Source organism: Hypomesus transpacificus, unplaced genomic scaffold, assembly GCF_021917145.1.
Source record: "Hypomesus transpacificus isolate Combined female unplaced genomic scaffold, fHypTra1 scaffold_330, whole genome shotgun sequence".
NCBI lineage: Eukaryota > Metazoa > Chordata > Actinopteri > Osmeriformes > Osmeridae > Hypomesus > Hypomesus transpacificus.
In genome coordinates, this window is record NW_025813857.1 from 1 (window position 1) to 24,412 (window position 24,412).

At 48.8% G+C, this 24,412-nt stretch overlaps 2 protein-coding genes across 9 annotated transcripts; one reads left to right on the forward strand and one right to left on the reverse strand.

The window, feature by feature from the left end:
• The first annotated feature begins 6 nt into the window (after positions 1–6).
• LOC124464247 (KICSTOR complex protein SZT2) lies at positions 7–6,125 on the forward strand. 2 transcript variants are annotated; one of them, XM_047016231.1, is made up of 7 exons: positions 7–779; positions 877–1,060; positions 1,354–1,476; positions 1,803–2,340; positions 3,932–4,042; positions 5,017–5,085; positions 5,366–6,125. In XM_047016231.1, exons 1-7 carry the CDS (start codon positions 572–574, stop codon positions 5,507–5,509), a joined length of 1,377 nt encoding a protein of 458 aa, XP_046872187.1. In that variant the 5' UTR covers positions 7–571; the 3' UTR covers positions 5,510–6,125. The 2 variants fall into 2 exon arrangements, with proteins under 2 accessions (XP_046872187.1, XP_046872188.1); XM_047016232.1 differs by lacking the exon at positions 3,932–4,042.
• Positions 6,068–9,662, reverse strand: hyi (hydroxypyruvate isomerase). 7 transcript variants are annotated; one of them, XR_006955714.1, is made up of 8 exons: positions 9,372–9,498; positions 9,093–9,204; positions 8,792–8,906; positions 8,342–8,394; positions 8,179–8,228; positions 8,016–8,085; positions 7,766–7,900; positions 6,068–7,567 (listed from the first exon to the last, which is right to left on the reverse strand). XR_006955714.1 is itself a non-coding variant. In XM_047016236.1 (8 exons), exons 1-8 carry the CDS (start codon positions 9,568–9,570, stop codon positions 7,512–7,514), a joined length of 816 nt encoding a protein of 271 aa, XP_046872192.1. In that variant the 5' UTR covers positions 9,571–9,662; the 3' UTR covers positions 6,068–7,511. The 7 variants fall into 7 exon arrangements, 5 of the variants coding, with proteins under 5 accessions (XP_046872192.1, XP_046872194.1, XP_046872193.1 ...); XM_047016236.1 differs by having other exon boundaries at positions 8,316–8,394; positions 9,372–9,662; XM_047016238.1 differs by having other exon boundaries at positions 7,766–7,889; positions 8,316–8,394; positions 9,372–9,648.
• Between the last annotated feature and the right edge of the window lie 14,750 nt (positions 9,663–24,412).

Here is a 24,412-nt window from a genome sequence, read left to right on the forward strand (position 1 = left end):
CGAGCCTCTCAGTGCAACCATTTGCATTCACCATTCATGTTGTCCTAAGCCCCTTTTAGCTGTTTTGATTTAATTAAACGAGATTCAATTAGCACGTCGATTGGTATCGCCGCGTCTTTGGAAAAGAGCCCGAACAAAAGAATGTCAGAAGTGCACAATGCGTTTCAAGAATAGGGCCACTTATTCGCCGGAGGACTGTAGACAAATTCTGACATCCCAAAAAGCTTCTTTTTGATTTTTTTCTTCCTTTTATTCAGAATTTCAACAGTATTTCTTTTTCTTCAACAGCCCATAAAGAATAGTCCGACTGTGCGACAGTAGGCAGGCAGGAAGCTCCCGGAAAGTGTCCGTCTTTGACTCGGTCCGCACCGTGTCGCATCGGGTCAAAGTGTTCATGCGGTGTGAACGAATTGTGCGAGAGGGCGAACGGGCATTCGTACGAGGGGGCCGCCGTCCCCCTGAGGCGGTCGGGGGACCACGGCAGTGATGCATTGTGGTCCCTCGGGTGCCCGCTCGAGGTTGTGAGCTGTGTTGTCGCCCCCTCCTCCCCCTCCCTCCCTCCCAGCTCTCCATGCTCTTCACCGAGGAGTGCGACAAGGTGCGCGACCTGATGCACGTGCACTCCTTCAGCTACGACTTCCACCTGCGCGTGGTCCACCAGTACCTGGTGGGCTGCCACATGACGCTGCGCCAGGGCTACCAGCTCACCGGCTTCCTGGAGGACTTCATCGCCCACCACCCCGACATCCCCAAGTTCGGACGCAACCACGTCTTCCAGGGTGAGCCATTCCTCTCTCCCCCCCCCCCTCCCCTCCCCTCGCGAGCCAGCACACGTGCGTGACTGGACGTTTGTGTTCCCCCCCCCCCTCCGCGCAGGAAGCTTCTCCATCTCGACGGGGATGATCACGGCCCACCAGCTGTACAATTACGTCACGGACCACGCCGGCACCTACGGCATGAAGCCGCTGCGCATGTCCAAGGCGGCCGCCCCCGCCGACGGCAGGAAGGGGGCGTCGAGCGGCGACTTCCACGAGTACGCCCTGGTGGCCCTGTGGAACAGGTGAGAAGGGGGGAGACCCCCCCCCGCGCGCGCGCGCGCTCCCTCGCTGGCTCCGCCCTCCACCTGCCCCTCGCCCCCACTCCCCTGCTCTGTCTTGGCTGGGTAGAGGTGGAATCTTTGTGAGCCCTTTTCATGTCTTCTCTCTCTCCGTCTCTCGCTCTTTTGCGTTCTCTCTCTCTCACATGATCTCCCTCTGTCTGTCTCTCTCTCGCTTTTTCGCCCTCTCTCTCTCTCACACTCTCTGTCTCCCTCTCTCTGTCTGTGTCTCTCTCTTTTCTTCCTCTCTCCTCAAGCTCCGGCTCCTACAAGGATCTGGAAGGCCTCCGTCACCATGACGACTTTGATGTGTCCCTGTTGGTGTGCCACAACGCCGCTCCGTTTGAGGAGCAGTCGGAGGGCGAGAGACATTTGCTGAGGTGAGGAGATGTGGGGAGATGGAAAAGGGCGGATTAGAGGCGGCGCGACGGGCGGGGGAGGTCATTCCAAACCCCTGAGGGGGGGGGGCGTGGGGGGCGTAAGAATGGGCCAGGGCACCTGCATTCAGCGCCCTGTTCTCCTTATGTTTGTATGAAAGTGGCCCGATAGGATGGTGTGATCGAACAATGTTTTGTCATTGAATGAATGTAAAATGAATCACAAAAAGTTTAGTTTTCTTTCACCTCGAAAAGTTAGTTGTTTATTGGAAATCCTTTCTGACTGAGTGAATGAAAGTTTGAGTCGAGATGCCGTGGCGTTTCCCCAGGCTGCGCTACTACGTGATCATGACCAGCCAGAGAGAGCTGTTCCCCAGGCTGACGGCAGACATGCGCCGCTTCAAGAAGCTTCCGCAGATCTACCGCGACGCCGCCGACCCGGCGGGCCGGACGCCCCTCGACCGGGCCGACACGGGGGGGGCCTGCGAGCCCGAGCCCGACCTCTGGGAGGAAACGACCGCCGCCGCCGCCGCCTCGGCCTCCCCCGCCTCCACCCCCAGCGACGGCAACGAGTTCTACCCCCTGGTGGGCTCCTCCGGGTCCGGCTCGGAGGCCCAGGGCCTGCTCTACCCCTCCCCCCTGTTCCCCCTGCTCAACTGCGAGGTGGCCACGGCGCGGCGCCACATCCAGACCAGCGTGGAGCAGGCCATGGGCCACTGCCGCCGGGACAACCTGTGGCGGAGGCTGTTCCACGGGGAGCACCTGGCCCTGGACAAGCTGAAGCTGAGCAAGCTGTCCTTCTCGGAGCTGGAGGAGTTGCTGAACGCCGTGCAGAGCCGCTCCGTGGGCGAGATCGACCCCCAGCTGGTAAACAACGCCTCCCACGCCCCCCCCCCCACGAGTGCCCAATTATTGCAATTATTCTTCATTATCCTCTCTTTCGAGTACCCCGATGCTCCAATTAGACGGTGGCGCTACTATTAGAATGATATCCGCCCGTCGGCCTACGGGGCGTGGACTTGCGACACTGACGCGGGGGGGTTAATGTTCCTCCCGGTTGAGATCGGATGATAGGCCAGGCTGCTGTTGGTTTTCAAGGAGCCATGGAGCGCCCGATCGCCAAGGTTTTCGACGCGCGCTCGACGCCGCGACGGTCCGGCTGCGGCGACGGGCCTCCTCTTCAGGCGTACGCTCCTCTGATGCTGCCTCCTTCGCGGGCTTCCTTCGCGCTTGAGTGACAGCGCCGGGGGGGGGGGGGAGGGGGGAATAATAATACAATAAAACGGTCGACGGCCTTTTCCCAACGCGAGGAATGTTCCAGTCCGTCGCGACACGGTCGCGGAAACCAACCTTTTTGCCTTTCCTTTTTTCTTTTTTTCTTTTATTTTCCTCCAGTTCCAGCGGGGCCCGCTTCCCCCTCCGTCCTGCAGGCCCGCGGTCGCCTCGGAACAGCGCCGTTCCATCCGCGCGAACCGGAGAATCCACACGATCCACATAACCAGCCGACTGCCTTCCACCTTCAGCTGTTCCCGGAGTGGGTTCGTCGGCGCTCGGATAATGAGTAAAAGGCTTCCGCTGTTCCGAGCGTCAAGTTATACGGCCTGTCTTCCCTCGTGGCGTGTCGTGAGTTGTTGGGCTCTAGCGGAAAGCCCCAAAAAACAAACCCAGAGAGGCCTCCTCTGACGAGATGTCATAGATGACACGGCAAATCCTGACAGTCTTTCAATTAGCTGGCGGAAAATAAATACGACCCCGTGTTCCGTTAGTGCAGAAGTGTCGACAGATACCCGTTACGAGAGAACTTTCTGTTTAAGTGTCTATTTCTAAAACAATAATAAGGCGTCACGTGGACGGTTCAAGCATGTACTGCGAAAGTGTACTTTAATTACTTGTGGCATGGCTCTGTCAGAGAAATAAGGCAGCGCGTATCTTAATCAAAGCTGTGCACTCCTAGCCAGCAGTGTTTCTCCCCACAGGGATGTCAGCAATTATTAAATTCAGTTGCATCGAGAAATCCCTAATTAAAAAGCCCAAATAAAGTTGTTTGTCAGACCAGTGATAAGGCCCCTCAGACGTCCTGGCGAGTTCGCTCAGATTAAGTGTTTGTGTGTGTGTGTGTGTGTGGGGGGGGGGGGGGGTTGCCGTTGGAAACCTGCCCATAGCGTGACCCCCTGCCGTGCCTCCTTCACATGCGTCGTGTGGAGCCGTGCGCACACAGCCAGCCACCGTAGGCCCGGGAAGTGGATCCGCCGCCTCATCTTTTATTCATGGTTCTTTTGGTTGATCCGTTCATCATCACTTATTTATTTTAAGCCTCTAATTGCCTTTTGCCTAGCGACTCGGAGCTCCGCTCGTCTCTGCCGTCGCCGGCCGAGGTCACGTCAACCCTTTCGGCCCCGACCTCTAACCCTAACCCTCCTCCCCCCTCTCCCTCTCCCCCCCCTCCTCCTGGTTCCAGGACTGCTTCCTGACCATGAGCCCCAGCTGGTACCAGAGTCTCATCAAGGTCCTGCTGTGCCGCTTCCCACAGAGCTGCCGGCACTTCGACGACAACAGCATCCAATATCTGGTGAGAGACGCCGTCCTAACAGTCCCTCTGCCGCGCGTCATCTCCCACCCCCATAGGGGGCGACGCGGTGAACCAAACTGCCCTCTAGGGCCGCGTCCGTCCAGCGTGGAGCCTTATGGGGTCTCTCAAGCGCAGATGGGGTCAAAGGTCGGCCCTCCTTCCGGAGAACACGTCTATTTATAGGGAGAACGTCAGCGATAGCTTCGCTCGGACGGATCCAATGTGACCTAGAATACGGGGGAGATCTGTAGGGAAAGACGCGGTGAGCCGTCCCCCATTGAGGAAATTAATTATTCCTGTCCTTCTCCCTGTTTGGTGAGATTGCATCTGCCAGCCCGACCCTATCCGAACTCTGCATGCAACCACATCAAAACCACCTCCTTGAGCGAGAGATTATGATGATGAGTGCCTGTGTGTCTCAACGCTCTGTCTGTCTATCATTGTTCAACATGTTAGAGCTGTGCGGTTGGGGTGTTTTGCCTTGCTTTGGTTTGTATATTTTATCATGTTTTTAAATGGACTTGAAGTGACAGACTAGTCCACAATTGGCAACAACCTCAAGTCACCTTGAACTGTTCTAAATTTCATCTTGGCCGTTCCGTTTTTGTCGTCACTGGTGCAGCGGGAAGAGAAAAAGAGAAAGGGGAAGCACAGAGAAGTTTGAGGAAAGGTCTGGCGCTTTCCAGAAAAGAGGCTCTTGTGGACAATGATCCAACTCAAGGGGGCTCAAAGTGTCAACCATCTTCATTTCGCAATCGAAAGACTTGAGATCACAAAAAGCTTCAACCTTCAAACTCTCTTGGTACACATTGGTAGATACAGTGCATTTTTTATCGAACCATAACAAAATACAACAGGCCCTATGATCATCATGCGCTGTTACGAATTCTATGTGCTCTGTAGGGCCGGAAGGGGAATAGAATTAAGGGAGTAATCTCTTTATCATTAACAGATGGCATATCTTTGTCTTTCAGGCTGTTTTAAACCAGAAGTTTACTGACTGCTTTGTCTTGGTTTTTCTCGACACCCAGGCAGGAAAAACTGTGAGTTGTTGATAAATGTCATCTCTCGTCGGAGCTCATGTCTGAACGATTACTGTACATGTACATTTCTTATGGTACTAGCGAGCACATTTTGATGAGTGACCTTACCTCAGAGCTCTGTCTGTTAGCTGTGCTTCATTTAAATCACACCAAGCAGGTGTTTCTGTATGTAGACGACAAGAGTCCAGATGTTACAGGGATACGAATCCTCTCCCCTTTTACATCTGTCTCCCTCTTTTTTTTTTTCTTTTCCTTTTTTTCTTTTCTGGGGCCCATCCAGAGCTTCAAAGTTGTTTTCAGGGAACCGTTGCCATCCCAACAGCAGCCTAGCAACAGCCCCCCGCCCCAGCTGGTGTCGATGTACCACCACTTGGAGTCCGTGATCAACACGGCCTGCTACAACCTGTGGACCGGCCTGCTGTGAGGAGAGGGAGGGACGAACACCGAGATTCCGGATGCGTCATTGGTCGGCCGAGTTGGTTTTGTCGAATCGGGTAGCCCCATCTGCTTCGACGAAAAGCGCGACGCCTGCCCCTTGGAGCTGAGACCTGTCCTGTATGGTTTAGCCCTTTTCTCCCTCTCCCATCAGCACACCGAGGAGAGCTGGTGTGCACGCACGCAATAGACCCCACTGTCTCTGCCCCGTGTCCTATGCCTGATCACCCCAAGTACTTGAATGAGTCCTCTCCGCGTTCTTTCGAAGGGTTGAGGCCCATTTCTGCCGGCGGCGGGCGACGTAGCCCACCCGCGGGCCGACCGGTGTTTACCTGACGAGGAGGCACTTTACTGACTGACGGGGACTCGGGTGAACACTACCTCACGGGGGGGGAAGGGAGAGTTCTGACGATGTGCACTGGACGTTTATTTATGCAACGCTCCCCTTTCGAATGACCGACTGTCTGCGTCTGGCTCTGACCTCCTGAAAGGGGGGGGGGGGGGGATTTGTGCTCTTGCAGAAAAGGGAAGGTTTTATTTGTGTGTGTGTGTGTGTGTGCCCCTTCAGAGCCTTACTACTGTTATCACGATGCCGTTTTGAAGTTCCTCTCTAAGCATTCTACGACTTAAAATGACGTGCATCTGAGGTTCAGTCGTGCGGATCTCACAATACGGAATGGGCAGGGTGCAGCCCCGGGCCTAGTCATGTATGTAAAAGGAGGATTTGTTTGCGATTTACCTTTTCGATTGAAATACAGAAAATGTGAATGGATTTGTGTCGGCACCCCCCCCACACACATGCACACACACACACACACCCCTGCACATGCCACAGCGCAGCCCACGATCCAGGCTTTCGCAGATGACAACTGTTTTTATTTGGAGTCGTTTCCAACGTGTCTTCAACAAGCCACTGGAAGTCACTCCACTGCCATCCTCTTCATACAGGAAGTGCCTTTGTTTTTGTTTTGTTTTAGGGGGGGGGGGGGGGAGTTTCTTAACAATGCTCTGATTTCAAGAGATGTGTTACGAATGCATCATACCTACGCCATTTGATTTCATTCTATTTGGGTTCTCGTTGACGGTGTCGCTGGCCTCAGTTTACAAAGAGGCGTGGTTGTAGGCCAGCATGTCAAGTTTAATAAAAGGTTTACTTTATTTCATCCTTTCACAAGCTGTACTATACATAAGTGATAATGTAGTGACTGTGCAGCCCTATGGAGCTACATACTAAAACAAATAAGAAAGATTGAAAGACAACCAAATAAGTGGTGGGTATCTGTGGTTTGGGTAGAGGATGCGTGCGTGTGTGGGAAGTTGAGAATCCTCACAGCGAGGGGAGACGAGCTGCCGAGCTGGCCGCGGATGTTCTGGAACCTTCCGGCTCGACGGCAAGAGCCGAAGGAGACTGCGGGAGGGGTCCGTCGCGACGCTGGAGGCTTTACCTTGACAGCGTGAGAGGTAAGTGTGTAGGATGGAAGGGGGGGGGGGCTAACTACCATTCTGCTAGTTAGGCCACCACCCTCTCCATGGTTGTAGTTGCTGTTTAGGCCCACCCCGTTGTGTCATTAACAAACTTGAATGGTGCGGTTGGAGCTGGACTTGGGCAAGTCCATTCGATGAATTATACACTGTGCTTGAACTGTTATTTCACAAAGAGACACAAGGGAAGCCATCCATTATCGTGTGTGCAAATCAGATTTAATGACCACTTTACAGACGGCATCTAAGAACATGTAAACATGGTTGGCGTTATTGTGCAAATTAATTACATCAGAGCCAACGAATTAGTTAATGTTAACACCCCCGTTCAAATCACTGGCAAATCCATCAAGTGTATTTAGGCAACTGAATCGACAGGTAATAAGCCTTCTAAATGTAATATTCTTAATACTAAAATAAGAAGTCTGGTCCATGGGGGGGGGCAGGTGGCCCTGGTTTGTCCAGGAAGAGGGCATCAGGCCAGGGATCACAAAGGAAGACAGCTGGCCTCACTTGTTACGCCTCCAGTACTCCTTTATCCAACCTAGACCATCAAGTGTCAATGCTGGAATTACAAGTATTTGTGTTTATTTTTAAAAGCTGGAAAGTACTGAGGACAAAATGGCAGACGACCGGATTTCCTGTATCCGTTACCTCGGCATAACAAGAAACGTGCTATCAGACTCGGCACATTGGCAGTCAATAAGCGTTGTTCTCCAATCTAAATAGCGAAATGAAAGCCGAAAGGCAAACTTGTCCTCACCTTTGGGTTTATATTCGCAGCCTATGAATCCCTGATAGCCTAGTTCCTCCAGCGTGGTGAAGAGATAAGGAAAGTTCAGCTCTCCGGCACTGTCTGGCTCGTCGCGATGTGGAACTTGCGCAATCTGGATGTGACCTCAAAGAGATTGAGTACAAGGCGGGAGAGAATATTCAAACTAATAATCTATGATTTTCCTTTTTTTTCTTAATCTTGAGCTCATGAAAGGTTGCCCCTGCCGAAAATAACATACCGATGAGGGGGAAATACTTCTGAATATTTTGAGTCAGATTGCCATCCATTATTTGCCAGTGAAATATATCCTATAGAAGAGAGACATCAGTAAGCTTTAGTGACACACAATTTCAACGAATCAAAAGAGAAGGAAGAGAGAGTACCTTTGAAAAGGTGCTTACCATTTGTAGTTTAATATTTGGGTGGTCAACTTTCTGCAGAATGGCAGCCGCTAGGTTCAAAGGTACACACAGGTAAACAATAATACAATAACGCTTGCAGGGTCTGGTTAATGATTTGAGATTGGCAAGGCCTTTACCCTGGTGTGGCGTGTCCAGGAAATACCTGGGATCTGTTATTCTTGTGTTGATGGGTTCAATAAGACCAGTGATTCCCTCCTAGGATATTTAAATTGAAGACCTTGAGGGTAAAATACTAATGCAAAATACTAAATTATCCACTACTGGTAGGCTACAGTCACGGCCTACCACCCCACAACGTACACACCTTATTTTAAACAGAGGGGCTAGGGCCAGGCGTAATGTATATATTTTTTTATAGTAAATCGAGTACTTAACATTTGTCGAGTAACTACTTCAGCAGCAACCCCCTTATAAAACAAAACAATGACATCATACTTAAATATACAACCCCTACTCGAATACAACTTCCCACGCGCTTGTCCACAGCACTATACAATAAATTAATATTAACAGAGCACCATGATCATAGTACTTATAAAGGACTGGTCGCCTGCTATTCTTCCTGTCGGGGCTTAAAAGAAAGCGGCGCCACCTTTGAGAGGACAACTGCAGCATGTTTCAGATTCTGCACAAAGGTAGCCTCCATCTCCGTGGCAACAGCTGTTCGGTCCGCCCCCACAGGTACCCTTCCAGCCATCAAGTGGATTCTGTTGAAACACATTTAGGACGTCGTCGGAACAGCAGAACACCCACCATTTTCACCTTATAACCTTATTGGGTTCAGTGTGTGCTTTGCATCTAGACCACATCAGATATATCTGTTGTGAAATAAAGCAAGCAGACATTATTGTCCTCGGCCCTGTGGACGAGGTGAACTTTTGATACACTATTACCTCTTGCAGTTTAACGCCTTTGCATATTGCAAAGCCAGATCCAGACACTGCTTGAATTCAGCCTCTCTCCCGGGCACAGCTCCGAGACCAAGTTCACCAGCCTTCACCTCCCCTAAAATCACAGGCACGAAGAATTTCCTACATATATATTTTTTCTCTTCACATGGCTAGGACAACATTGTTCAACTTCACTATCGACCCATATCATATCCATGGACAGAAGCCAATTGAAAGTGCGGGACTTTACGTGACCAGTCCTTGCAAGTAACTATATCTTACCAGGGGGTGTGTTAATTAGGACAACCTCAACTCCAGTAGCGTTCTTGATTTTCTGCAGCTCTTTAATGTCACAGTCGTAAAGCCAAGCCGCTTCCACTGCCTGAAAACCGGCAGACATAGCAGCGTATATTCTTTGGCTGAATTCCGGTAAGTCAGTGAATAACCACGAAATATTCGCGCAGAACTTTAATGGAGGCATGTTGCATTCGAAACAAGACCGTAAACTCTGCAAGATAGACCTCGGGTGACTGCATGTGACATCATGTGACGTTGTTGTTGTGAGGGATTTCAGCATCCGATCTACCCCGGGTACTGCTCAAATCAAGGTTGTTACACTGATACAAAGGCGATGTTCCGGATCGTTGATGATAATAATGATCTTAAGGATTAAGCACAAGGTCCAAATTCACTTTGAAAGGGTTTTTAATTTTAGAATAAACCAATTGTAGCCCTTCCCGAACACCTGCGCTCTGTTCCGTTCTCTGGACAGATAGGAATTTGAATTACATATTCAAATGGTTTGTGGAGTTCCAACCAAATTTCTGTCTATCTTCTTCTCGAAACCAGTCTTTTTGCATTGCCATAAAGATTGACCATGGCAACCAAAAAAACAAAAAACATTACACTTATATTGATGGATTGATTAATTTGGCTTTTGAACTGTACAATGTTCCACTCCAAAATGTGACTGTCAATCTGAACCCTGAAACCACACCAAACATGTTGAAACAGCAGGAAGTTCAACACATCCTTGGTGCTCAAATATATTTTAGAAGTGTGATAGCGCAACACCATTGCTTGCATCAAGAATTCCTAATTCACACACCTGCCCATCGTTTATTCACAACTGCACACTTTTACATTTGACACATTTATTTATTTACCCAGACACATTTATCCCAAACGAGATACAAATATTGCCAGGTAGCCTTCCAAATAGTTGGACTCCCAAACCAAAGTTCAACAAAACCTTGTTGAATGACTTGGACACACTGCAAAGATATGCTGTCTGATTAGAGCACCAGCTCTCTGCGAGCTGTTGAGAATCACCCTTTCCACAGAACAGCTGAGGCGGAATGGTATTGGTTAAACTATGGCCCGGTGACAGCACACAAGGGGAACCGTTCACTGTAGGTAAACAGACCCCCCCATCCAGGATGGTGAAATGAAACCAGCTCCTGAACTGAGAGGGTGCGAGAGCTCTGCGGAGGGGCACTGGTGCAGGAAATTGAACAATCGGACCACACAGACCTCATATGTCCCAGCACTAACAAGCCTACTTTGGAGAGGGACAAAAGAATCCAAGGCATTTATTGATTTCATTCTTCGGGCCAATATTTGAACCGAGGGTGGCCTAAAGCTGATAAATGTTTAGGGCATCCACTCTGGGGAGTCAAATGAAAGGGGGATATTTTGGCTCAAGGGAACATAAGCACTTATCATCTTTGCGTGACCTATTTTGTGACTTTATGTACATTTGCAATGCTTTTGCTTTCCAGGTCTCCTGAGGCATTTCATCACACGCAACGATGGGTGAGTGGACATAAAGAAAAACCTTGTTTCATTTCGATGTTAGAATTGTAACGTGACCCTTGTTTTCACCTGAATACTATCTTGTTTTGATGGTTGTTTCGAAATGCGTGATGGATTGACTGGCGTGGTTTCGAATACAAGACATTCTGTTCCCCCCCCCATCTAAACAAGGCAAACCTCACAGTCTACTTAGATCCTGAATCGTGAAAGCGGAGGGGGAAAAAAACTCTAGTATTACATTCTGGGACTTCAGAGTACAGCATGTGCTTCCTGACAGCCTTGCGACCTCACCAGAATTAAAAGAGGTTTTAGAACTCAGGCACGGACTGAGCCGAAATAGGTGAATTATAATATCCCAGGCAACAATGAGATTAATCATGCTTCGAAATGGATTAGTCCCGCAGAGGAGAAGCATTGACACCGAGCTATCCTGTAGTTCACGCGAGTGATGTCAGCATATGTAAGAAGCCATGGCAACAACTGTTCCTCATTCCCTTCAGTAAGGGAACCAGCTGCCTTATGCCTCTCTTGTTAAACAGAAGACAATGTATTATTTCTCATCGCATATGTTTGTGATTATTTACTAATGCCACTGTGAAGCAGATAATTGCAAGACGTGGGAAAGCCCAGGGAACAGATCTATGAGTTTATGACTTCTGCCAGTGTTTAAAGACAACTCTGTCTAGCAGGTTGCGTAATTAAATCGAATTGGATTTTCCTGACCATTCCAACAGTATAAGTATAGGATAATAAAAGAACCACACAGAGGATTAGTACAAATTAATTATAAAGAAATGAACATTGGATTCTGCTTATATGAAGTTACTAATGACAATGTACAATCTCTTCCATGGTAAGGTTTCCTAGTTTATTCTGGTGCTTGCAGTTAGTCAATTCTGGCCTCTGGATCCAGCGGGAATAAATTGTTCGATAAAACTGCAAATTCAAAGTAAGAGGTGATTGTATGTCAGGCAGGTGACTCGTTTCAAGTTTTGCTCCTCACCTTTTACAGGTGCCCTGTGTCTGAGTTCTGGGGGTTTTATCTCTGAGGAAACAGCCATGGTGAGTTATTCTAATATATGCTAATGCTAACATGGCTGCCCCTCTGACAACAGCTGATAATAGCAGTGTCAGTGGGTTGTGTCACTTACATAGCAGCCTGCGGCAGGGGGGGGGTAGAAAAAAAAAAACGAGAAGCTCACTGAACACACTGTATGCCTCCGCAAGTTCAAAAATAATTGAGGACATCTATACTTAATGTTTCCGCATGGTACAGGGCTGTTTTTGCCGCGCTCTTTGTGGGAACGCATGCACGTCAAAAGAACAAGGTTATTGTTCTATACCGTTGTACCGGTTTTCTGTCACCTGTGTGTGACGGAGGGAAGAGTAGGGAGGTGCAGTCCTCTCGGGCTGCCAGGCGAAGCCTTTTCAAACCTCTCCTCTGACAGGAGCCACACCACAGCCAACCGTGAAACATCACAGCTGGAGCCGCCGACGGTTCACTAGATATTCCCACCCAGGGTGTGCGCGGGAGAAGGAAGGGGCGAGGGCTGGGGTCGGCGAGGGGGGCGGGGCGCGCGGGGTGGGTGGGTGGATGGGGGGGGATTAGTATTCTGGAGACAAACCATGTTGTCGCCTCAAACCCCTACATCTCTGTCACCCACTAGCTTTTACAAGGGAGAGAAATCACATCTGATATCCCAGCAAGCACAAGCTCCCCTGCCAAGCTCCTTCTGTGGGGAAACCGTGGCGACAGCTTGCCTTTAATGATTTAATGATGATCTGAGAAACAGACCTTGATTTCTTTGTGCGACGACAGTGGGAATGTCTCCTTTTGAGACCAATTATTATCCGGGCCTTGACACTCTCTTGCAAACAATCAAATGCAGCGACTCGAAAGTTTGAACCGTCACGTCGAGTTAACTCCAATTAGGGTATTTAACTCTCTCCGTTCTACAACGTCACCTATAAGGAGAAGGAAAGCTTTCAGGCTGCTTGGAGATGCACCTCAGCTTTAGGAGTGGGTGCATCGTAGAATGCGGATCGACTAGGCTGGGTCCTGACAGAGAAGCAGGTGCAGATTTCTCATTAGTCTCCCTGTGGATGGCACATCTGGGCATCCCATAATCGGGTCCCACCACAGACTCCTTGACGCTGGCTCGCTCCACGTTGCTCCAACAGCACCCTGAGCACACATGAAACCCGCTCCACGTTTCTCTTGTGCACAGTGAAGGGTCATATGTGTCGAGCTTTCCACCGCCAAGAAAACAACAACCCTAACTCTCGGGCTGGATCGCAGCCTGATTCAGATTGCAAGAGACACTGTAACTCACGGTGTCTATTAGCGGTTTAAGTGCAAACAAGATGTCAGGCTGCAGGTGATCCCATCGCTGTCCGAATCAAATCGGATTTGTAGAGTATAATGGATACATGGGGGGGGGGGGGGGAATGGGTTCACGCCAAACCCCACTTCTAAACAATTCCTTTCTCTGGAGGATTGCTTCTTTCCCTTGCAGAACCAGCCCACCGATGGGCCTTTATGTGCTGTATATTACCTGGCTTTCACCTCAGCAGGGTTGGAGCCTCACTCCCTGTGTCATCCCTGGCCTGTCCATCCATTGATTTCCAAGTTAAATATTATCTAGGAGCAAATATGCTCTGGTCTAAACTGATGTTTTGGTCCATTCGAAATATGAACGAATGGCTTGCCTGACGAGTTGCAACCGAGGCCGTTAGATATTTCCAATGGAGACACATGAGGGATACAAGGGGTACTGTTTCTGTAGTGTATCGCAGTATAACATCCCGACAAACGCCTGTCTACATCCAAACGACTGTGTCTATCTGCCGTACTATAACGATCCGCTCTGCTGTGTATTTTCCCACAATGCTTTGGTCTTGCGCCAATGGCACGATAGACAGAGGACGGGACTCCATCACGTTCAGTCTAATAAGGCTTCACGCTCTGGCACACGCGCCATGGATGTGCATCAGTGGTTGTTGGGGACATCTTCCCAGACAACAAGGAAGCTACCTTGACAGATCTTTTTAATTACGCTCCGATCAAACGGGCCACGCATTCAAATGGCTGATCTATCGCCTCGCTCCCAGGGAAGCAATGTCGTCAGACATTATGACGTGACTAATGGTGAACTGTAATAACTGGATCTTGACTGGGCTCTGAGTAATCTATTTTGTTGAATCACAATCCAGGAAGGATACCCAAGAGCAAAAACATACCGTGCTAGGACATTTCCTACCTGGCTAGGCATACACTGAGTTCTGTTTTTGCCTGCCAGTAATTATGTTAGGCGTTGATTCTTCCAATCTCCCAACACCCAAAAAAGATATATTGATGTCAAGATAAATACCTTTCAAAGGTGAGAATGGACTCTTATCGCTCGAATCAACCAGTGTCAGTTAGACCAGGGGGTGTAATTACAGATTGTCTAAACTAGTCAGATTTATTAAGGAAATGGTTTTATAAATAATTATTACAGTTTGCTAATCAATACTGCCCTCTAGGGTTGTACAGTGCAGATGGTACACAAATGTCAGATCCCTAACTGTTTTCTGAATAGCCAATAGCATTGCACAGACCGTTTTGCATTAGTGCTGGACTGAGGGGAGAATTTAAAATGGAGTCTTCCGTTATGATATCATGCTTTTAAGTAGCCAGAAGAAATGTCCTATCGGGTGGGTTTTTCCTGTGAATGCGTACAATGAGTCAAAAATGTCAGACAGGTATTGTTGTTCTTTTACGGGGCTCCCATTGAGCCCTCGTCTTGGGAATGACAGGGGGAGCTTGAGAAAGCATTAATTGGGAGGCTGTCAGAGCGAGCCGGAGAAAAAGTCAGTCTCCTATTCTATCACTGCCTTATCAGACAGAAGGAGATTTGGCGGTGCCCTGTCCTTGGATGAAATATTTTTATTATTTTTTTAAAGATTGTTTGTGGTATATATCTCACGCTCTAGTCATTGGCAGGGAAATAAAAAGGAAAAGATTTGGTCCTTCTTCTCCCAGGATTGTTCTCCAGCTGCACTACAAAGCAAGGCCTGTTGAGCCCACGATGCATCATTCATTTCCAGGGGAGCAACCATGAGCCCGCCTTAAAGCTACAGCTACCTGACTTAAGAACATTGGACTGGATCCCTGTCACAGATGTTATCACGCATCTGTCTGTTGACGGAGGATAAGAATCTTGGTTGGCTGACGGAATTGTACTGTCCTATCGCTTGCATTGAAGATAATGGCTGGCGAAACATCAATTTAGCCTCGTTAAAGGCCACTCATTCAGCATGAAATGCTAAATATAGTGTCGTGAAGAAGCTTGTTGGACAGGGTGTTCAAATGGTTGTAGTTGGTTGGAAGTCTGGTTTCATTTTGGCTTTCAACATTGACTTGTAATTTCAGATGCATTCACAGAACTCATTTTTGGACATGCTGCCCAAAACATAATTGGGGTGTTTAGTAGTGGGAAGCTGTGCTTGTGATCAGGGTCAAGCTACACAGGTGGTAAAAAGGCGGAAAATCTCAATGAATCTGGCACTTACCTTTCAAAAGTCGCTTTTGCTCTCTGGCCTAATGTTCTAACAAAGTAATTACCTCTTGGGAAGAATCTCCACCAATGTTTTATCCTATCTTGTATCTGGAGAGATGCAGTACAATCATACAACATTTTAAAAACTACTTTGGCAGAGCATTGCAAGAATGTTATGTTCTACCTCAGCAAAAGTTCACCTGTGGATCTTTAGCTTTTTTTTAAATCACAAAAACCAGTTCAGGCTCATACATAACCTTGGCTGGGTTTCCCAGAGCGCTGTTAGAATGTTCCTAAGAAGATTTTAGCGTTAAGAGCTTCTTAACAAATCTGGGAAACCTGGCCTTTGTCTGTATCATCACGCCTGGCGAATGCTGTTTTTGTTCAAATTTGTACACCTAATCCATGGGCCACTGGCACAGGGATAGGCAATGCAAATTAGCTTAGCTTCATTTCACTTTCATCCTGAATGGTCAATCTGGTCCCCTGTGGCACGTGGCTGTTCACCAGAGCAGATGCAAGCTGCTGTCTGGCTACCATCTGGCTAGACTGGTGTGTGATCATAACCTGGCCCGATTGGAATTGAATCAACAGGTTTCCTATTAGGGCCTTAGCGTGACTCTGCATGCACAGGAAAGGAGATGACGGTTGCCAGAGATACAGATGGGTGACCGTTTACACTGTTGTGTGAAGAGGTGTTGGAAACATGTTGATCCGGCTCGTGTGTCTCCACACAACGGGACTACTTTGGACACGTTTAATTATCTTTTTTTGAGGCTTTGGAGCAATGTTGTTTTTTCGATATCGAAACTCTCGTCAAAACGCGTGTTGTTGAGTTAATAGGGGATTAGGGGGCCGCTGGGGTGGATCTCTATTGAACTTGTTCTTTAATACCAAAACTGCCCTCAGATACCTCCTCTTATGATTGAGGCTTGCTAAAAGAAGGCCTTGGGTCTGAAGCAGAACTCGCCAGCAATGCACCTCGGCGCGGGTCTGAAGAAAGCGCTAACGAGGAGTGGGCTGGAGGCAACGCAGCGCAGTCGCTCGCTTCCCCTCAACGCCACTTGCGCCACGGAGCTTTGGACTAAGTAATGCTACGAGACGTGAGAACATCTTTTCTCGTAACGGCGTCCTTGTGCGTTCGCCTCCCTCCCTATAGTCCCTACCGCCTACCCTCCCCTTGCCTCCCCATCCCCCACCATGACCACCTCTCCATCCCTCCCCTTCTCCTGCCCTCTGTGCCTTTTCTCGGATGAGGATATCCACAGAAAGAATGATCCCTATTAAGACTTGTCAGCTTTTCCGGGGCAGCAAATGAAAAAAGATAATTAACAGAGCCAAGCCACCCCCCCCCCCCCCTTCCCCCGTACCTGCCTGCCAAGCACCACACAGAGATAAGAGAAACAGAACACTTCTGGCTTCCCTTCGTTGAGTCAGAAGCACATTGCCTATGTGCTAATCCAATCAGGGAATAAGACTACGTTTTTACGTTTGATGTCTTGCGGTTTTAGCACTGTGTCTCTGCGCAGAATGTCAACACTTTCTCTCGGAAAACAGCTCATTATCAGAAACCTCCTATATGAGGAAGACAGAGCGAGACTGCGTTAAATCTGCCGACCAATTGAAGAGCGGCATAAAAGAAATCCTATCATGTGGAATTAGTACGAGTTTTGTCCTCCAGCGTTTTATGAAAAGGCAAAGATTTGTTAGGGGTTGGTATGGGCGGAGAGAGCAAACTATACAGCTTGGCTGTCGCACATTACTAAGCGGGACTAATAACTGGGCTTGCTGCTGCAGATAACTAGACCTGCCTTTTGTAAAAGAACATTTGTGCTGGAGTTTCACGTACAGTATAATTACATAGTTTGCACCCATAGTTGTTTCTGATACTGGGAGAATTGGTACAAAAATAGTGCTGGATTCTCGTACAATTATATACTAATTGGAACACTTCGTGGGATTTACGGCAATGGTAAATTAATTTAATCAGTTGAAGCTGATAAACTGTATCTGCAGCTGAAGAAATTCATTCTTCATAACCCTTTCTTCATTTTGTCCAATTATGACATTGACAGTTGTGGACGGAACGACAACAAACGAAACAAACCTGAAAAGACTGGTTGAAATGGCCCACATTTCGAAGCACCTGCCAAGCTCATTCCCTAGTGGCCGTGGAAACGACTTCTGACTCGTCCAGATGTCTTGAGTGAGTGACGAGCGAGGAAGCAGGGGCCTGGACCTGCAAACGCAGAAGACATCGGGTCGGGTCTGGCCCACCTCCGTGCTTGATCTGTTTTTCTTTTTGTGGCCGACTCGGGCAGCAGGTCTAATTAGTTCCCATTGTTGGGGAAGGAGCTGAGCCGGAGGAAGAAGTCATCAGGCCTATTAGGACTGGTCTGGCCCTGACCTCGGAGGCACACTGATTAATTACAACCCGGCAGGGGGTGCTGGGACGGGCTGTAAGCTAACGAGGGGGGAGCTGCAGGGAGCAGAGCAGATACACAGAAGGGTGGAGGTGCATAATGACACAGTTCCAGGGACCTGGGCCTGCCTGGAGCGCTGTGGTGCATGCAGCCCCGGCCTGCCCCCCCTCCCCTCTGTCTCTCTCTCTCCAGCCACAGGTCCTCCCTCTCTCTGGATCTTTCTGGGTCCTGGAGCTTTGCTCTGGCCTGCCTCTTTGGTCCCTCGACTGAGACTGCCCTCTCTGGCCCCTGGCACCCACCCTGGCCCCCTCTCTGAGTCCTGGACCCTCTCTCTGGCCTCTCTCTCTCTGGCCTCTCTCTCTCTCTCTCTCTGGCCCCTGGTACCCTCCCTGGCTTCTCTCTGATCCACAGGCTCCTCTCCTATCTCTCCGGCCCCTAGCCTTCTGGCCTCTAGCCTTCTGGCCTCTAGGCTCAGTCTGGCTCCTGGACTCTCTATCCAGCCTTAGCTGCCAGATATCCTGTACCCCCCCCCCCCCCCCCCCCCCCCCCCCCCCCCCATGCACGTCTGGCCCCCAGATGAAAAGCATCAGACAAGTGTGGAAAAGTCCACAAGGCAATGTTCCTGGTGGAGCCATACTCATAACGGTTCTGTCTATCCACAATCCATCTCTGTCTCTCTGCTCTCCACTAGCAGCAGAGTAAAGGTATTCAATGCCTGGAATACAATATGCTGTCTGACCTGCAGAAGGGGAATCGTTTTTGAAGCTTCCCTGCCTGTTGAATTCAATTCATTTCTCTCCTGATAGGTTGTGAGAGTACCCAGTCATGTCCGGTAATTGTTTCCTAGCTTCAGAGCCACTCTCAACAACAGTCCGCTATTGTTTCCTTGGGGCATGGTCTTCAATTGCAGTGCAGGTATTGATAATGTTACCTGGACCTGCAACTGCTGGAAGCGCATTCCAGTTGCGGGTCCATTTGAACCATTTAGACCTGTTGTGCTTATTTGATAAAAAAGTGAATGACACACATGAATTGTCAATAAAAGACAACACAACCATTTTTATTTTCATCCAAATATAGTTTTTTATCTCACCTCAGTGATTTGTACAGACATAAAATAAACAGTTAAATAATTCAATGCCGTTTACTGACCAACCAGTTTATTTTTAAGCATAATTAATTCAGTACTTGACAACGGTGTATGCATAATGAGCACATTAGTTACACATACAGTAGACTACTGATCTGGTATTGAATGATTCATGAGAGATGTATGATGAATTCAGCTTTTTGAGGTACTCCGTTTATTACAAAGAAAATCATGTTTCCTGTTGTGAGCTATTTGATCGACTCACATTCATATTGAAAGCAGGATCACACTCTGCCTAACGGATCACGACGAAGAAAATGGGGGGGGGGGGGAGATTGTGACAGCCTGGTCAACATCCCTTGCCCTGGTGTTCGAAAGCTCTCCGCTAAATATTGATCTCCCAGACACATCAGGACCTGGCTGAACGAGTTACACAGCCCCGGGTCCACAACTCTCCCATCTTCTCTTCCACAGACATGTCTCCAGGTCCCGCAGGTTGAAGGATGACTGCACGTCCACATCTGTTTTTAGAAGACGTCGATAAACAACGCTGAGAATCTATAGGGCTTCACCGGGGTTTGGGTGAAAGGAAATGACAGATGGGCTTTTTTTTGTCTTTTTGTGCCATCGCTTCGCTGAGCAGGTGCGAGGAGTCACTTAACAACCTCCTTGAGTTCTTTCCCGCCCCGTCAAAGTTCAATGGCGTTCTGTCATAAATATTGTCGTGGAACACACAAGGGCGTACGATGACAATTAAAAGACTTCGTTGGCCATTCTAAACCATTGATATGTATTTTCTCTGAAAGCTAGTCACCTGTTTCCAGTGTCTTTAATGAACACGGTTCGTTTTCTCACACCAGTCATTAGGATGAGCGAGCATTTTGCATCCACATCCTTTGAGAGACCAACCGTCTGGGTTCTCAAACATTAACCAGCAGATAGCATGGTGCTTATAGTAATTGCTATAATTGATTATTTAAGGCTTGGCTGTGTACCTTTTACGGATTTAATTAAAAGAAAGTCACTTGTGTATTTGCTGGTGCAGTTACACAGTCAATTTGCATAAATATCATATCACTCCTTAATAATGCAGACAAATTTGCCCCGCAAGACCGTGTGCAATTTATTTTCCTTTTTTTCTTTTCTTCAAACAGGCTTCAAGTCCTATACGGAAAATACATTATGTCCTGTCAGCTTTAGTTTAGAGGGAATCTTGCTGAAACGATTAACTAAAGTGGTGAGATTTTTAAATGTAAGCTATTTATCAATTTTGTTTGTGTTAGTGCTATGCCCAGTTAGCCTGTTTCAGGACTATTCCTTGAGTCGTATAATTTCAACGATGAGACGGTAATTCTTTCTTGAGTTGGCCAGAGGGAGGACTCGCGTTGATGTTTGAATGGTACCATGGCATGAAATTGCATTGGTTGTTTACTTTCACGTGTTTTTCTGGTGGTGACACATGTCACTGTACAAACAACTGATCCGTCTGAGTTCTTGCATGCTGCCTAACACCTTAGCCTTGTCTAAAAGGGATTTCTCTGAACTGTGAACTCTGATTGAGACATCCAACAGCATGATCAAGCAGACACATCGTTTTGATGCAATCAAAGCATGTCAGCCCCAACACAGGCATCAAAAACGCATGAAACCATGTTGCAAGGTCTGGGGGGGTGCAACTGTACCCTAGGGGACCAAGGTGAGCTACGGGGACATAGGAGCTGACTCCAAACCAGGGAAGGTGAATGACACAGGAGGAATTTGAGTTTAAAACCCGGTTGAGGAGGTGCAAAGTCGGGGGAAATAAGTCATTTACATTTAGTCATTTAGCAGACGCTCTTATCCAGAGCGACTTACAGTAAGTACAGGGACATTCCCCCCTGAGGCAAGTAGGGTGAAGTGCCTTGCCCAAGGACACAGTCATATTGCGTGGCCGGAAATCGAACCGGCAACCTTCTAAGTAATAGCCCGATTCCCTAACCGCTCAGCCATCCGCTCAGAATCTGCTTCATGTCATGTAATGTGCATGTAACTCAAAGTCTAAGCAAGAAACACAGTAGGAGACGGAAAAGGCAAGAGGAGACTTGAGGAGGGTGTCAAGGCTTGTCAGATGGTAACTGAACCCAGTGTCGATTGCAAATATTGGCCCTATATTCCTTTAACCATGCTTTCTTTTTTGTTTGTCTTCACTTGACTCAGTGCATGACATCCCAAACGGGGGAACAGGACTCCATTGAAAACCACAGTCGGCTCAAAGAGACTGGGGCACCACAACAAAGTGAACTTTTGTGACCCTCCAGGATGCTTGAAGGCAACTTTTATTCTTTTTTTTTTTAAGAGGAAGATCTCAAGTCACTGAACTGTATCAAACGCGTCAGCTTGTGGCACTGACATGTTGCCTTCAAGAGGGAGCCTGTGAATGCATGAGCAGAGAGCCACAGCCAGGCTGCTAGGGGAAGTATTACATCTCATTAGTGTCCACACAAAACCTGATGGAGGCTGAGGCAGGGCTGTGCTCATTAAACATTCAGCTGATTGCTCGCACAATGAGCCTGTTAATGAACAAGTGGAGGGGAATTCGCTTTTTAAACAGACTCTCCCTGCGCGGTCCCCCCCCCCCCCTCCCAAACCTTGGTTCGGCTCCTTTGCATGTGACATGGGGTTGTTCGTCCAGTTGAGTGCTGACAGTCTCCGCAGCAGCTTTTGGGGGGGTGGGGGGGGGGGGGTGGAGAAGGGGTGAGAAACGCATCCGTGTTCGGTGGAGCACGAGCGAACGTGGTCCTTCGGAAGACGTGCACAGCTGTACCAGTACATCTGCCAATTAGTCGCCGGCGCTCCCCCGACACAGAGAGATGCTGCCATGCATGACTTCATGGTTCACCTGCAATGGCCGCTCCGAGCCACTCACAGCGGGGGGTGGCTCTCCGACTGTGTCCTGATTGGACGCCCCCTCAAAAAGAGAAGGCATTGACTGTGTACGCCTCGCCTCAAGTCATTAATGGACTTTTAACCGTCCCTGACTGGGTTGGGCCCGACACCGTAGGATGTGTGGACACAAAACCACAGACCTTGATTGATTTGTTTCCTTTTAATGCACTTCTTGACGTCGACGGCGTCGGCCTCCTCCGTTCTCTTCTTTCCGCTCCTTACCGCGTTGCGGGGAAAAAAAGCGAGGAGCGGGCCGCCTCGTCCTTGCGGAGGAGGCTCAGGGGTGGACGTGTTCTCTTCCTCGAACCGAGCTCAGACGATGGCGTGCTCCTTTTCAGGTTTGCCGCTGACAGCTCGGTATCCCTGAGTTTGGCACTCTACCCCTGCCGGTCCCCTCCTCCCCTCCCTCCCACCCCCTGCTGTGACCTTTGGGACACATAAGAAGCATTTAAATCCAGAACTTGGGGCAGAGGCATTACTTGAGTGACTCAGTACAGCGGTTGGCCATTAAAACCTTTCCCTGGGATACGACGCAGCAGATGATGTCAGAGGAGCATTCTACCCTTCTCTACATTCAGACAGTGTTAGGCTCCATCTACTTTAATGTGTATGGAAACAGATGGACTCGGGCTCTACCCCTAATGAATATAAAACGCGAGGGGTTTGACTATTTACTTTAGGATTTGGCAAAAACAAGATTATCCTCGGTGCCACTATTGTGAAAAGACAGTAAGAAATCAGTTTTGCTTTGTATGTCAAGGCTTCTGTGCTGTTGCCTTAGTCCGAATTTGACAAATGTGGCAGTGAACTATTGCTTTTAGCTGCACCCACAGGTTCGCACGGCTGAAAACCCTCAACGTTGATATGATTTGCAGATTAAACTGGAGGTTACGATAGTTTTTTTTTATTTTTATTTTTTTATTTTTTTTATGATCATAATAGTTGCTTTAGCCAGTAAGAGGATTTGTCTGTTTCTCAAATCAATAAGACAGTCCCTGCCAACTGTAAAATCAGGTGTTCAATAATGGGTACAACTACCAAAACAGTCCACTGACTGTGGCCTAGTGCATAAGGCTTATCCTACTAAGGATCCAAAGCACAAAGAGCCTCTTAGATCTACAAACTGTATTTGACAAACAATATCTGTCAGATATGGACAGCTAATATTTAGAGAGATGATAAGACATTCACTGTTCCCTCTACCCATATCATTCATACAGAGAGGCTTCATCCTCATAGTCTATTCCAAAACGCTACCGCACAGCTATGGAGTGAACACAATTAGTCCAAGTCTCCATACGCCGCAAATCATTATCCAAAAGATCACTGTTAGGAATACGTTTTCTTAAAGAAGCGTTTCATTGATCTGCTTTGTCGAGATTCCAAGGTTCCTGGAAGCCCGTTGTGGAAGCCAGTGCCTGCTAGCCGTGATTAGTCTAGCCGGGACCTGACAGACTGACTAGTTCTGCCGTTTTACTCTCTGTGATCGCATGAGAGGAACTAAGGGAGGAGAGCTGCGAGTATTGATCAGTCAGGGGAGTCTGGAGGAGCTAGAGGCGGAGCTGGTGTCTGGCCGCGATGAGAGGAGGGCTGGGATAGCTACCTCAGCGGTGGAGTGGAGCAGGTCGGGCCGCGGTGGTTTACACAGTGGGATTACGGGGGATGATAGGAGAATGAATGCACTTGTCAAAAAGAGGAGGGCTGAAACGTGTCCAGCCCCGAGAGTAGCTTGGAGACCAGAGAGAGGCAGAACCGATAGAGGCACGGAGGCGGTAGACCTGATTGAGGCAGTGCACCACCTGGCACTGTCCTGCACAGAGCAAATATCAACCAGCACTGTAAGAAAATAGTACAAATATGACGGCTTGTAATGGATAGGAAGAGAGTATGGTTATTTCATCCATCAGCATGTTTATGAATCTTTTGGCAAAGCAGGCAGACCAAGGTAGAGGTACTGTAAGCTCGACTGAATTCCTTAGCACAAACGGGAAGTCACAAGATTGCATGTGTGTGCGCTTGTGTGAGTGTGACAGGGAACCAGAAGCAAATATGAAAACCAGTGGGTGTTTGGCAGAACGCCACAGCTTCAAGGGGAGGTTAATAAGGAGCTTAACAGTGTCAAGACACCAAGTAATGGGACTAAATGCTGGTACAGCAAAATGGTTTCCGACTTGGGCACAGTATGAGGATCACCCTTCCGTCTGTGTGTTTGCAAAAGCCAGCAGGTTTTCCCCCTCAATTCCAGAGGTGGATGGATTGTCAAAGGTGCACTCGCGGGTGGTGATGTGGCTGTGTGGGTGAGGGAGGGAGGGAGGGAGGGAGGGAGGGGAGGGAGGGAGGGAGGGAGGGAGGGGAGGGAGGGAGGGAGGGAGGGAGGGAGGGAGGGAGGGAGGGAAGGAAGGAGGGAGGGAGGGAGGGAGGGAGGGAGGGGAGGAGGGAGGGAGGGAGGGAGGGAGGGAGGGGAGGGAGGGAGGGAGGGAGGGAGGGAGGGAGGGAGGGAGGGAGGGGAGGGAGGGAGGGGAGGGAGGG

Excerpts from the sequence above, each read along its gene's own strand:
- LOC124464247 (XM_047016231.1), top strand. The coding sequence starts at position 572 with ATGCTCTTCACCGAGGAGTGCGACAAGGTGCGCGACCTGATGCACGTG. Across the intron at positions 1,477-1,802 it reads GGCGAGAGACATTTGCTGAG|GCTGCGCTACTACGTGATCA; the intron begins GTGAGGAGATGT and ends GCGTTTCCCCAG. Across the intron at positions 2,341-3,931 it reads GCGAGATCGACCCCCAGCTG|GACTGCTTCCTGACCATGAG; the intron begins GTAAACAACGCC and ends TCCTGGTTCCAG.
- hyi (XM_047016233.1), bottom strand. The coding sequence starts at position 9,570 with ATGCCTCCATTAAAGTTCTGCGCGAATATTTCGTGGTTATTCACTGAC. Across the intron at positions 8,086-8,178 it reads CAAATATTAAACTACAAATG|GATATATTTCACTGGCAAAT; the intron begins GTAAGCACCTTT and ends TCTCTTCTATAG. Across the intron at positions 7,901-8,015 it reads GAAGTATTTCCCCCTCATCG|GTCACATCCAGATTGCGCAA; the intron begins GTATGTTATTTT and ends AATCTCTTTGAG.